The 12,974-nt window shown below is 50.8% G+C and overlaps 1 protein-coding gene across 4 annotated transcripts in view; it reads right to left on the reverse strand.

Moving 5' to 3' along the window:
- Window positions 1-7,007: 7,007 nt before the first annotated feature.
- The window catches only part of LOC127212071 (core histone macro-H2A.1), a 61,817-nt gene continuing 55,850 nt past the window's right edge, over window positions 7,008-12,974 (reverse strand). For all 4 annotated transcript variants that reach the window (XM_051172233.1, XM_051172230.1, XM_051172232.1 and 1 more), the window contains exon 9: window positions 7,008-7,763. In XM_051172233.1, the coding sequence (XP_051028190.1) occupies window positions 7,598-7,763 (166 nt within the window). In that variant the 3' untranslated portion in view covers window positions 7,008-7,597. The remainder of the gene's footprint in view (window positions 7,764-12,974) is intronic.

Raw genomic sequence — 12,974 nt, forward strand, 5'->3', positions numbered from 1 at the left:
AGTCCTAGGGTGGGCTCTCAAAGGCCCTGCTGCCATGGTGATTGTGTCCAGTGTTGTGATGTTCAGGGATGCAGAAGTGGGACATTCTTCCTGCCAGGGGCACATGGAGACCTACCTGGGCAGCCTTGCTATGCTGAGGGCCGAAGGCTCTTCTTCTGGATTGGGAAAAATAGATCTATAAAACAGTACAGGAGCCAGGTGATGGTGCTGTGGAGCAAGCTGCAGAACTGGTCTCTCTGGTCATATAGGGTGACCAATGAGGAGCTTCCGGACACAAACATGTATACAACCAGCAGGATTGCCTACAACATGGCCTAGCGAGACCAGTTCTCTGAGGCCAGTGCCTTGTCCTGTAAATTGTATCTACACAGCTCATTGGCACATGCACCAAGTTTCTCTGCAAACATTCCCCATCATCCTCCCAGTAGGGCTGTGCTCACATCCTTTCCAAATCTGAGGCCAGGTCAAGCAGAGGCACTAGAGGCTGTAAGCCCCAGGCTGTAGCATGCAGGGTGGCCACAGGGGTTAGCCTCCAATCCCAGTCTATGCTAAAGCCACCACGTGCACACAGGAGTGTCAACACTGGACTGCGGTGTCAGGAATGATCTTAAGCGTAAACCTGAGGGAGTCCACATTTGCCCAGGCTGCCCTGGCTTTCTCCAAGGCAGGCTCTATGCCCACTGCTTGGTCTCTGTACACTGGCAGTGATTACACAGGCCCCCATCATGCTCAGGCCCTTTGGCAAGGCATGGAGCGTGTGTGGCATGTACAGTGCCATGTGTTTGTGAAGGCAGACTTCCCTTTTTTACTCAGTGCTGTATCCCCAGAGCCTAGGACCATGCATAGGCCGGAGAAGTGAGGGACAGCGAGCAAAGACAGTCAAGAGTCCAGTAGAGCAGGCAGTTGCTTAACAACAGGACGGCTGCCTGGCAAACATGCTGTGCTGGCAGTGGATGGTTAGGGTGGATGGAGAAAAGGCACCCTTGCAAAAGGGAAGCATCCTGGGGGATGCAAGGTATGTCCCAGAGTGGAGACATGCAGGATTGAGCAGGACTGCATATTTACAGCAAAGGCGGTGGGATTCTTGAAAGTGCTGGCGCGTGCGAAAGGCTAGATGAGCAAGGTGTGTAGCCCCTCTAGAATCAGGTTGGGTGCAGAGATGCAGGTGGGGAGAGTGGCCAGTCTTCTTCCTTTGTAGGCCTTAGGTGGCTTTGAAGGTAGCTTCCTGCTTCTATGGGTCTCAGTTTATTTAATCTATAAGACAGGCACTGAGTCTATTGGGACACTATGGGGACTCCAGTGGCAGCATGTGTACACATGTTCTGTGTGCTGGAAAGGGCCAAGAGAGTGTGGTGATGTTCTTGGGAGGGGCTGGAGACACACCAGGAGGCAGAAGAGAGTTCTGGAGAAGGTCCCTGGGACATGAGGGTCCTCCAGTGTGATGCTCATGGCACTGTCAGCATCTTCTCTTCTGTTCAGATTTGTCCATCATTTCTTCTTTGAGCACTCTTAGGGACAGTAGGCAAACACTGTAGGAAGACTTGGAGTGAGCAGAAGTTCCCTGAAGTTCTCACGGTACTTGTCCCTGTGGCATTTCCTTTTAGTGCGTGCAGCCAGAGGACCTCAAGGTGAGACCTCAGCCAGAACCTCTGTAGGACCTAATGAGGAGCTGCTGGCTTTCAATTATGCAAGGGGCCTTGCCTTGCACCATTTGACTGACAGCTCATTACCCTGCTGCTGGTTTTTTTTTGGGGGGGGGGGCAGTGGAACTTAATCTCCCAGGTGGGAAGCAAATCAATTTGCCCATACTCCACAGCTGAGCCTACTTGAACTCAACTCTAATTTATTCTCTTAAGCTCAGGAAGCCCTGTTGTTTCAAAGTACAGACATATTAAGTTCCCAGGCAGCCTGGGCAGGGGTGACAGGCAGACGTCCCAGAGTGTCTATCTCTTCTGGGGTCTGGCCTGAGCAAGCTGTGATGGTCAGCTAGGGATGTGCCACCAGCGAGGGTCTAAAAGATATGGAGCTCTTGCTCACTAAGCCTTTACGGTGTGTTGGGGCTGTGTATTGGGGGGGGGGGGCAATGCATCATCTGATGGTGCTGAGACTAAGTCACCTTGCCCAAGGACTCAGGGCCAGAAAGGACTCTTGTCAGCAAGGCACACCAGCTTCCTGTTTTCTGTGTGCTCTCAGCTGTGCTACTGTGCACTGCACTCAGTACTGTGGTTTCAGGTGCTAGACAGGGGGTCTAGAGAACGTCATTCTGGTACTGCACGCTTTCCCCTCACGACAGTACATGCTTCAGTTAACCTAAAGTCCCAGTAGTAATGTGTCCCCTCTGATACTGGGGCAGCTTCCCTATTTTGCTCAGGAAGACAATCAAGGGACCTCTTGGTCAGGATAAAAGGCACCCACTGTGTGCACACCAGAACATGCCCAGGTTGATATTAAAAGCATGGAGGTCATCATAATGCATGGCTGCTATGAGCTAGGGAAGCCAGCAAACCCTGTTCAGAGTCTCAGACCTGATTAATGCTCTTCAAGGGACGCTGATGGCAAATATGTAGACAGCCATGGCCACTTCTCACAGCCAAACCAGTCCAGGAGGACAGCTCAGGAACTGTAGCTGTTTGTGGGAGGCAGCTCCCATTGCTTTCTACTCAAGTGCTAACGATGGTTCTTAGTATGTCCCTCAAGTCTGTCTGACCGAACAGAAGGACCTGGAGCCTCCTATGTATCTATGTGCACAAGTATGTGTAGGCATGTGTGCTCTGTGTGTGTGCATGTGCGCATGCATGTACACACATGGGCATAGGACGGGGTGTTCGCTGGGCTAACAGCAGAGGAGACGAGTGGCTTCTGTGGAGGGAAGCAGTGCTTCTGTTACAGTTCCTGAGTCTGACAGTGCAAGGCCTGCCGGGTTGGTTTCCAGGGGTCAGGGAGAGGCCAGTCTGTTTACATGCCTTTGCCAGGAGTGCAGGAGGTGTCGGGGCCTGGGATTAATGAGCAGTGTATTGCCTCACCTGCTGGGAGGGTCATGTGATATGATTTTGATATGAGGGGCCCCAGAAGCAAACATGACAGGTCAAGTTATAAATAGAAGAAAAGCCCAAGCAAAGGTGGCCTCGCCCCGTGCCATTGAGTATGTCCCTTTCTTCTTATTGAGGAGTGGGCGCCAGGCTCCCTCTTGCCCCAGCTCCTTCAGGTGGACCACCCCCCCCAACCCCCACAAGGCAGCCCCAAGGCCAGCTTCTAAGATAAAGTTCACCATTGGTGCCTCAGGGAAAATTAAACATGATGGTTGCTAAGGAGGATACGGGCCAGGCTTTGCCCCCAGGACCACAGGGGGACTGCCAAGCAGCCTGAATCATAAAACAAGGAATGGAGACGCCTGCTGGACCCCACCTCTTGAGGAAGGCTGGGCAGACAGTCTAGGAGTCCTGGGACCCAGTGGTGTAGGCTCGGGTGAAGGAGGGAGGTGAATAGCATGGCACTGTTTGCCCCTTTGGTGTTAGGTAAGCTAGTCTGTCTGTCTGTCAGGGCTGGCTGTAGCTATGACCCAGTAATATGCCACCTAACCCTGAATGGGAAGTAATTTGCCAAATGCTAGGACTGGAGCACAGAGGGAGGGAAGGAGGGGCTGTCACAAGTGGGAGTAGGGTGCAGGCCTCGGTCCTCAGCCAAAGGGCCCAGGGTGCCTCTTGGCTGGAGCTGAGGGAGCTGTCCATGTTCCGTTTATCACCCACCACTTTGCTCCCTTGGCTGAGAAGATCCCAACCCTTCCCACCATATCTAGTGCTAGGTTCCATGTTCCAAGAAACCATTGGATCCTCCCACACCAGGAAGCAGAGCTCAAGTATCCAAGCCATTACTGGACAGAGGCACTATCTAACTTGTCCATGTGACAGACCACTCTTCAGGCCTGTGTCACAGGAAGCATTCGGTAAATCCATGCCAAGCTTGCTTCAACACACATTTAAAAAGCAAGATTTCAAAAAAAAAAAAAAAAAAAAAAGCAAGATTTCTTTTCATCTATGTGGGTGCTTTGCCTGCATTTGTTTGTATACCATGTGTGCGTCTGGTGCCCAAAGTGGCCAGTGGAGTGTTGCATCCCCTGAAACTGGAGTTATGGACAGATGTGAGCCATTTCATATATAATGAAACTTGGGTCCTCTGGAGAAGCATCAGTGCTCTTAACCACTGAACCTCTCTCTCCAGCTCCTTCAGTACACATCTGACTCACCTTTCATACATTAGATTGTTTATGGCCCCCAGGCTGACCACCCAAGTCACACCAGTCAACAGACAAGTACCGCACAAAATAATGGACTGATAACAAAGGGGAGGCCATCTTGGGAAGGCTTTGGTTGTAGTCATGTAGCGCTGGATTCAAATCCTAGCTCCCTTTATAGCCGTGTGGTCTTAGAGCATGCTACACTTCTATTTCCCTACCTGTAGAGACTATTACCATCCTTGCCTTTGTAGGCTTGCCATGAGAATCAGGGAAAGAGTGTGTATGGAGTGGGTACTCACAGCTGCTACTGTCAGCTCAGTCCCAATTGAAACTGAGGTACCTGTTAGACCCCAAAGTCATTTGAAGCAGCTGCTGAGAAAACCTTGGACTTATTTGGGGTGGAGCTCTGCTGCTCCCCAAGGGTTGCTCTTTAGAAATAGGTGAGGGGAGTGGGCAGACAGCTCAGAGGGGAGATGGCTCAGTGGGCAGAGATGGCTCAGAGGGGAGATAGCTTAGTGGGCAGAGATGGCTCAGTGCTTGCTTTAGAACATTAGGACCCGAGTTCAAATCCTTAGCATACAACCAAAAAAATTATTGTAGGTATGGCTTCACGAGTCTGTGACACCAGTGCTGTGGCGAGACAGAGACAGAACAGGCTGGTTTGCTGGCTGCCAGTCTTAACACCAGGTTTAATAAGAAACTATCTTAAGGAAATATTCAAAGAGCAGGGCACACATGTGAATGTATACCTCACACATAGAAAAAATGAAAATGCATATCCTAAGTGAGGGGTGGGCTTATCTATCTGGGGCCACTGTGGAATCTAAGGGTATATGGTCCTAAAGTCTGTTTTGTTGGCATTTGCTGTCACTAATCCAGCAGCTTGTGGCAGAGCTGCCCTTGGCTGCAGAGGACACTTACCTCTAGGGCCTGCAGGTGTTCCCTCACAGTAATCTATATGTACATTTTATTAACTCAAGCATGGGCTCCTGAGTGGAGGGAGATGTGTGTTTTGAGAGGTTCCTTGCAGATGTATTTCTTGTATTTTTGGTTGTGAGTCTAGCCTTTAGCAGCTGAGCCATCTCTCCAGCCCCATCAGTACATAACTTAAAGGCAGTGAGTATCCCTCCACTCCAACCTTCAAACATGAGGCCAGCAGCAGAGAACACTTTTGTTTTTAATCCCAGTTTTTAGAAACCAACTGGCTGGTTTACAGATGACAGTAATGTCAGGTGTCCAGCTAGGCCTTTCTCTCCACTTCCCAGAACTGTCTTCAGTGCACACAATCCTAGGACACACTCAGTGTTTAGAATCATTTAGGTGATTTCTGCAAACCCTGATAAATGCAACAAATTCTTTTGTGCGGTTGTCAGCCCTTTTCTTCAGTGCCTTCCCAATCCTTTGGGCGACATCTAGTGGAGGGTCTTCAAAAAGCTTTGCCGCTTGCCTCACTGTTATTGTTCTAAAGGTGAAGGAATGCAAGTCTTCAAGCAGCCATTTGAACCTTGGCTCCGCCAAGACATTTCAACAGGTACCTGAGATGTTTCATCCTCTGAGTCAGAGCTACCACTGGGGCCAGGACGACTGTCAGTCAGAGCAATCAATGTCAGGGTCTGTCTACAGGTGGCAGTGTCCTCTCACTGAATGGCAGGCTCACAGGCTATCAGCAGGGCTGCCTTTGACGTGATGCCAACAGTGCACATGCACCTTGCTCTGAAGGACTCACTACAGTGCCTGGCACAGCAAATGCCGAAACCATCAGCTGACTGCAGTGTCTAGCCCCTCCTTATGGGGCTACATGTGGAAGTGATGCTCTCCGGGATGGGGCAGGTCCTCTGCAAAGTCTGAGACCGGTTTAAGATGCACCCTCTTGGGAAATCAATGGCAAACAAATGAAGCACCATTCTAATCAGGAGATGAGCCCATCTAAACCTCGCAACAGTCTGGCTTTTAAAAGGCTCTGAGGAAGGAGCTGGGAAAGCACTGCTCAGGCCTGAGTGGAAGCGCTTGAGTCCTACTGCTAAAACTGAGTCTGGACTTCACTTCATCCGTGGAAAGGAAATCAGTTTGTTTTTTGGCAGTCTGTATAGTCATGGCTGGCTTCTGTAGCACAGGGCTCCACCAGCCCTGCCTCTGTCCTGCAATTCAAGGCTTGTGCCACCACAGCTAGATCCTTTGTGTAGGTCCACACTCCATAGGTGCTTTTTATTTCTTCCTGGTTCTACCTGCTCTTCCCAAGGAAACTGGAGAAGGCTTCTATGCTTTTAGGCAATTTAGGTGATGCCACAGTGCCCATGAAGCAGAAAGTGTCTGTTTGCTCAGGTATATTGAGTGGTAGATCCTTGGTAGTAGCAGAGTATTTTTTGGGGACCCTCTTGCCAGAGACCCTCCTGTAGGGATGTGGCAAACAGAGACCAACAGAGGGCTTGAGGCTTCAGTTCTACCCACGGAACCCAGCCACAAGTCAGAGATAGATGGGGCCCACTTGGAGGATAGGAGGGAACTGGCCCAGAGTCTGAGGCCTTGGTCTCTGCACCAGCCACTTACCACCTGTGTGGCTTTGGGCACATTTCCTTCCTTTTCTATGGAATGAGGCTAACATACCAACCACACTCAGGAGGCTCGAACCTTTCCACATGAATTCTCTATACACTCTTAGTGTCTGACTTACCCTCCATGGAACAGGGGCTATCCAGGAGCCTCCTTGCACCTAAGTCCTAGGGAGACTGGCCTGGGGCTCATGGGTACAGTAATGCAAAGCATGCAAGTCACAACAGTTTAACATTTTACTAAATCAACTCACACAAACTTCAAATTGCAAATATAATTAAGGACAACGGATTCAGATCTGTCTTTTAACATTTTTCATTTTCAAATCTATCATTAAGACAAAAAGTAAACAAAAGTTAGGTCTGTTGCAAATTTTGATTTTTTTTTTCTTCTGAGGGGGGAAAACATTATAGTAAAAAGAACGCCACTGGGTGTACAGTAAAGCACCACAACACACATTACAAATGGGCTTCCTGCTGCTGTGACACAGGAGAGGGACCGTCCTCCCCACTGCTCTGTGTTAATCAGGACTTCATTAAAGTAAAACTATAAAATCTCCTAGGTTAACTAAGTCAGACATGGTCTGGAACGCAGTGCTTAACAAGGACACGTCGACTATCAGTGCTAACAGAAAACAGTTTAGAAGGCCAAAAACAATCAAACTGGAAACCAAAACCTTATTTTCCCTAGATGAGCAAAACTGAAAGTGAAAGGATCCCACCTCCCAGTAAGAGCAAAGGGTTTTGTTTTCTATTTTCTTTCTTTCCAGCGGAGGCGGGGAAACGGTGTATGCTGGCTCTAGGGGTCACTGGCCTAGTTGGCATCCAGCTTGGCCATTTCCTGCACATAAATGCCTATACTCTCACTGTCAAAAAGCACAAAGTACACAGTTTTGATGGAGGAGGACATGGTGGACACAAAGTAACTGGAGATGGCCTTCAGAATGAGCTGGGCTGCTGTCTGCTTCGGGAACCCATTCCTGTAGGAGAGAACACAGTGGTCAGCATCCTGGGCACCTACAGCGAGCCCACCTCAGGCTTCCCTGGCAGGGTCCTCACTCTGAGCTGCTGTCCACTGAGCCCTGGAGGTACTCATGCAGGCGTGATGAAAGCTCTGGTGGGCTAAGTTATATTAGGACATTGTCATGTACTGTTGGTACTTGAGCGTGAACTCTACAGTGTGACCTCCTCTGTCTCAGAGCACATTCACCTCTGATGTTCTCTGCAACTCCTTGTCCTGAGAAAGAGTGGCTCTGACCCAAGGGGAAGAGCAAACAACCCACCACGGTTACTGTTATTCCGTGGTATAGAATGCCAAGCTCATCCATGGACGCTGCTGGCAACTTGCAATGGGGAGCAGCAGCTAGAGAGCTTAGGTAGGCTCCCCCGGCAGATCTTGGTGACTGATTTGGTTTCAATGAGTTCATTTACATTTGCTCACTCTCTCCCTTAGGCTTCGTGATTTCCTCTGGATATTGTAAGCATCACAAAACCTGGTTTGATGTTTCCTGTCTACCTGCTGCACGCTTAGCAAGCTCAACTCATTCAAAACCAAAAGTACTGCTACTATATACCATCCAGCACTCAGGACCAGGCATCTGTGAGCACAGGAAAAGTGATAGTCTTCACAGCAAGCCAGAACCTAGGGAACATTCTGGCCAGCAGCCAGCAGTTAGTAGGAATGATGAATGATGAGCATAAAGTGATCACGGTGCATAAAGCTTCTTTTTCTCTTTGTCCCTGGAACCAGGTTTACACAAGAGCCCCTCTGCTGAGGCTCCTCGTCAGTGTCAACCCATCATGGCCAGGGGATCTTGGAGTAGGTCTATATGGCACTTTTACTTGGTGTCATGGCGGCAAGGGCTGTTGATTCAGAGATTGTGTCCAAACTGTATCAGCTAGTGTTACAGCCAGGGGCAGGGCAGCCACTATGGTGCAGAGCAAACTGAGCCAAGGAGCCTCTTGACTTGAGATTTTCACTGAAGTCTCCAAGTCAGTATCCTGCCACTGATGTGTGGTTCCACTGGAAGTCAATGTCATGAGAGGCTCAGATAGAAACAGAATGTTAACTCACGACCTGAAAGCTCAGCACTGATGGGCTCATGTGTGCCCGAGGCTGTGGCTTGCCAATACTGCACGTGCACCTATAGGAGGGGTCGTGCATGGCAGCTGCCTGCACTAGTGGAAATAGCTATGCTTTCGCTGCAGTCTGCAGGCCTTCCCCTGCCTGCTGGGCCGACTGGCCCTCCCTGGGTTGGTACCTACTGCCAGGCAGGGTGGTCCGTACATTGAGGGTGAGAATGTGTTCACAGCACTCCTAGCCTTCTTCACTGTGCCTGTGACACTGAACCACCTGGAAAGCCACTCTCCACAGCTGCTAGTGCTCAAGGCATCACATAGGCACGGGAATAAGCTTTCTCAACTGGCTTTCATCTCGGAGGTCTGGGCATTCCCACATGCTTCAGGCATACTGAACATTCTTATAGGGCAGTAACAGGGCATGATACGGGCTCAGGGGCCCTCTATACACAGCAGTTTGGAGCTCCAGACAATCTTCCCAGAGTGAGCCTGGTGTTCTAGCTAAGGTGGAGGACAGCAGACACAGGACAAAAATAAGGACAATAGTTGCCCCACATCTGAGGGCCAGCTGGGCAGTGGCCATGTGTTCTTTTAAGTATGGCAGATTGGGTGGGAACTGCTGGACGAGTTAAGATCGACATTCTGTTGTGGAGAACACAGTCCAGCAGTGCAGGGCACAGCTGGCGGTGTGGATTCCTGTGTCCTGCTGTAGCCCGCACTCATGCCCAAGGGAACAGAGAGGGTCGCTGGAGCAGGCAGACCTCAGTCCATAGCCGTAACCTGGATAGATGGGAACTGAACTGTGAGGAGCTGTTTCCTGCAAGTGAAGGCCCAGGCCATACTCCACTAGTTCCATGCTCAGCTGCTGATGGAGGCCTGCCTATCTTGCTTCTCACCTGCTCAATGAGCAGGGCTGGAGGAGAGCCTGAGGAACTGCTGCAGCAATTCCCTGTAGCCTAATGGTCGTCGCTGTGTGCTCAGCAAGCTGGTGTGCTTGGCCTCTGCCTGGTTCTGTGATGTAGATACAGGCTGTGGCCCCAGCCTCTCCCTGACTACAAGATCAGCCTCCTAGAAGCACCAAATGAGCTGCCCACTCCTTGCTGGCTCAGTGTTCACCAACACGCTCGAGTGCTCTCCAGTCCTCTATAGTGGCTCTTGAAAGAGGTATGTAACTGTCGCTAAGGGAAGTTCCTTCCTGTTCCTGCTTTCTAACCCTGATCCTGCAGTTGGGGCCGGCATCATGGATATCTTGTCATGCACATCTGGCTGGGCTCCACACCTGGAGCTTCTGGCCCTCAGGCCTTCAGCCACTCTTGGGAACCTAAGGAATTCTGTATGTTCTACATGTAGGCAGCAGGGCAGGACTCCATAATCTGGACTCAGAGTGCAGAGGCTGAGGAAAGGGAGGGACAGAGGTTTATACCAGCAGTGTCCACCCCAGCATACCTTTCTGCTGCCTTGACCTGCTGCTGGGCGACTGTGAACCTGGATTTGGCCTAGAAAACCATGCCCTAAGGTGGCAGCCATGCTGAGGCCCTGGGGAGACAGCAGGAAGCAGCAACAAGGTGGGCATTTTCCTCATTCTGCTAGGCAGGGTCACAAATGCTACATGCACAAAGTGCATGTGTGGGATGCTGACACTTCACAGGTCATATCTGTGCCACAAAGGTGAGGGCAGCTGTAGCAACACAGTTTCTTGGCTAGCACACAGGTGACCTGACTATATGCCCTTCCCCTCGGGGCAGAGGCAGCTGAGAGCTCCAGACTTCATGGCCACACAATGATCCTTGTGTCTGTTCTGCCCTAGGCCTGGCAAGGCAGGGGATGGGACAAGAGAATGTGTACTAAGCAGGAAGGTGTGGCCCAGACTCCATTAGAGATAAGTTGTCTCCCAGGATCATTCTAAAGGTTCCTATGGTGGATTGCCACCCCAGACCCTCAGACAGCTATGACTGGATAGCTGTTGGCATCACGGTCATTGCAAGCATTGTAATCAATGCTGGCCTCAGGTTGCCAGAGAGCTGCTATCTGGTGTACAGTGCCCAGCTATGCTGGAGGGCTGTGGGCCTGACAGCTGGCATGAACAGCATGGGCTCCTTGGTAAAGGCACTGCCTTGGCTCCTACCTGAATGGCCAGGCCTCTGCTTTCTCTAACCTGGGCAGCTTGCAGACTAAGGGTTTCTGCTCTAGAGGTGGAGTCAGGTTCCAGCTGCCCTTGGGCAGGGTGTCAGGGTTGATCTCAAGTAAAAACCAGAATTTTCTGAGTGTATGCTGTGATGAGGGGAGAATATGCTGCTGCAGCCATCTGTGGTCCCCTCTCAGACTCCCCAGCTCTAAGTGTGGCTGTGTTCATAGCACCTCAAGTTCCTCATCCAGTGATGGCCCCTGTTTTACCAGTCTTGGGCCTTGTCTGGCATACCCTAAAGCCAGGTGAGGCTCCCTTGGTCACTCCTGTGTCTGGAACACCCTTTCTCCACGTTGGGCCCCACACTCCTAGGCTAGTGCAAAGGCATCCCAGGGGCTCTGTCCGGTGGGCATATGGAAAGTTGGGTTCATAAAGGCTGTATCTGGGCATAGGCTACAGCTCCTCTAGTCTGCAGAGTCCTCTGCTATGTGGGCCTTGCTAAGCCTCACCATCTCTAAGGGTGGACGGGCCATTGTGGGGAGCAGAAGAGCTAGAGACCCCCCAGAAGTTAAGTGCCACATCCCAGAGATAGAGAAGACCAGATAGGTGCATTGGAGGGAGAAGTGGGGAGCCTTGGGTAATGTGGGGACACGGCTGTCCCCTCCTATGATTACTTCTGCTAGGATTAGGTTTCTGGTGCCATGCTGGCTGCCCCCAGGCCTTTACCATTTTCCCACATTCTCTGTGAATTTGAGTGGCTGCCTGACAGTAAGCAGCTCCCCAGTCTAAAGCTATTTCCTGCAAAGCCGCCAGGAGCAGTGGAGTCCAAGGAGATGTTCAGAGGATGACGGTGGCTGTTTACCACAGCTAGAGGTCAGCAGCAGGGAGCAGCTTCAGCCTTCCCAACAGCTTGTGTGCCATTCCTGCATGCCCAGAGGCCTTCATGGTGAGTTCTGGTCTCTCCTTTCTTTCTAAGGCCATACTTGGGTACAGGCAGCTGCTATACTGCCTTGGCAGCTCCGGCAATGCTAAGGTGTGTCACACTTCCCAGGAAAACCCATACACAGCACAAGCTCAAGAGCCTTAGGGCCCTGGAAACAAACTTCAGCTCTGCCAAGGATGAGCTTTCTGACCTCAGTGCATGCCTTGCCCCTTTAAAGCTGGCTTTCACCTCTGAAGGGATTGCACAGTGTCCTCCTTAGTACTGCTGGGTGGTAGAGGTGAAGTGACTAGCGCCCCTGGGCTCCATGAATACCCATGTGGTGTCTGAAAAGCACGAGCGCTTTCTTTCTACACTCATAACGCCGAGGGAAGGTTAGTCCAAGCCCCACACTAGTGAGTCCCTGCATGCGGCCCTAAGAGGAATCCCTTCCTCATGTGCAACAGCACACGGTGTGTACTGACACTGTGACAAAGGCCAGGGTTGCAAGGCCAGAGGGTGGCAGGGGCAGGCCATCGTCCCTGGGGAAAGTGCTCCCAGCTTGCCACTGTGTTTGTACCCCACCTTGAACTCTATGCCAGAGACACTGGATGCCATAAACTAGCTGTTTTATTCCCCCTTAGCCCTTGTGATTTACTGGCTGGCCTGATAGAATCCCATTCTTTCCCCCACGAGAGCAAGGGCAGCTGTGTACATGGCTGTGGGAAGGTCTGCCTGACAGATGTGGCCAGGGACGCAGGCACATGTGCTGCCTTTGGCATTCCGCCCTTTAAAGGCTTCCCATTGATTATTTTTAAAAACTTTTACTCCATGAAAAATGTAAATAAGTTTGTAATAACAGATGTTCTTTTATGAGAATTACTTTTATGCTTCAATTAAGAATTTCCCAATAGCCATATGAAAGAGCGTGAAATTATTACCTCCAATAAAGGCTGCTATTGCCTTGCTCTTCAGAAGCACCTTTCATCAGGGCAGATCAAAGCGTATCTGAGGCATTAATTAACTGAGCCTCAGACCATCTGTGAAGACGGGTAGACCCCCATGGCC

This window comes from Acomys russatus, chromosome 3 (genome assembly GCF_903995435.1).
Source record: "Acomys russatus chromosome 3, mAcoRus1.1, whole genome shotgun sequence".
NCBI lineage: Eukaryota > Metazoa > Chordata > Mammalia > Rodentia > Muridae > Acomys > Acomys russatus.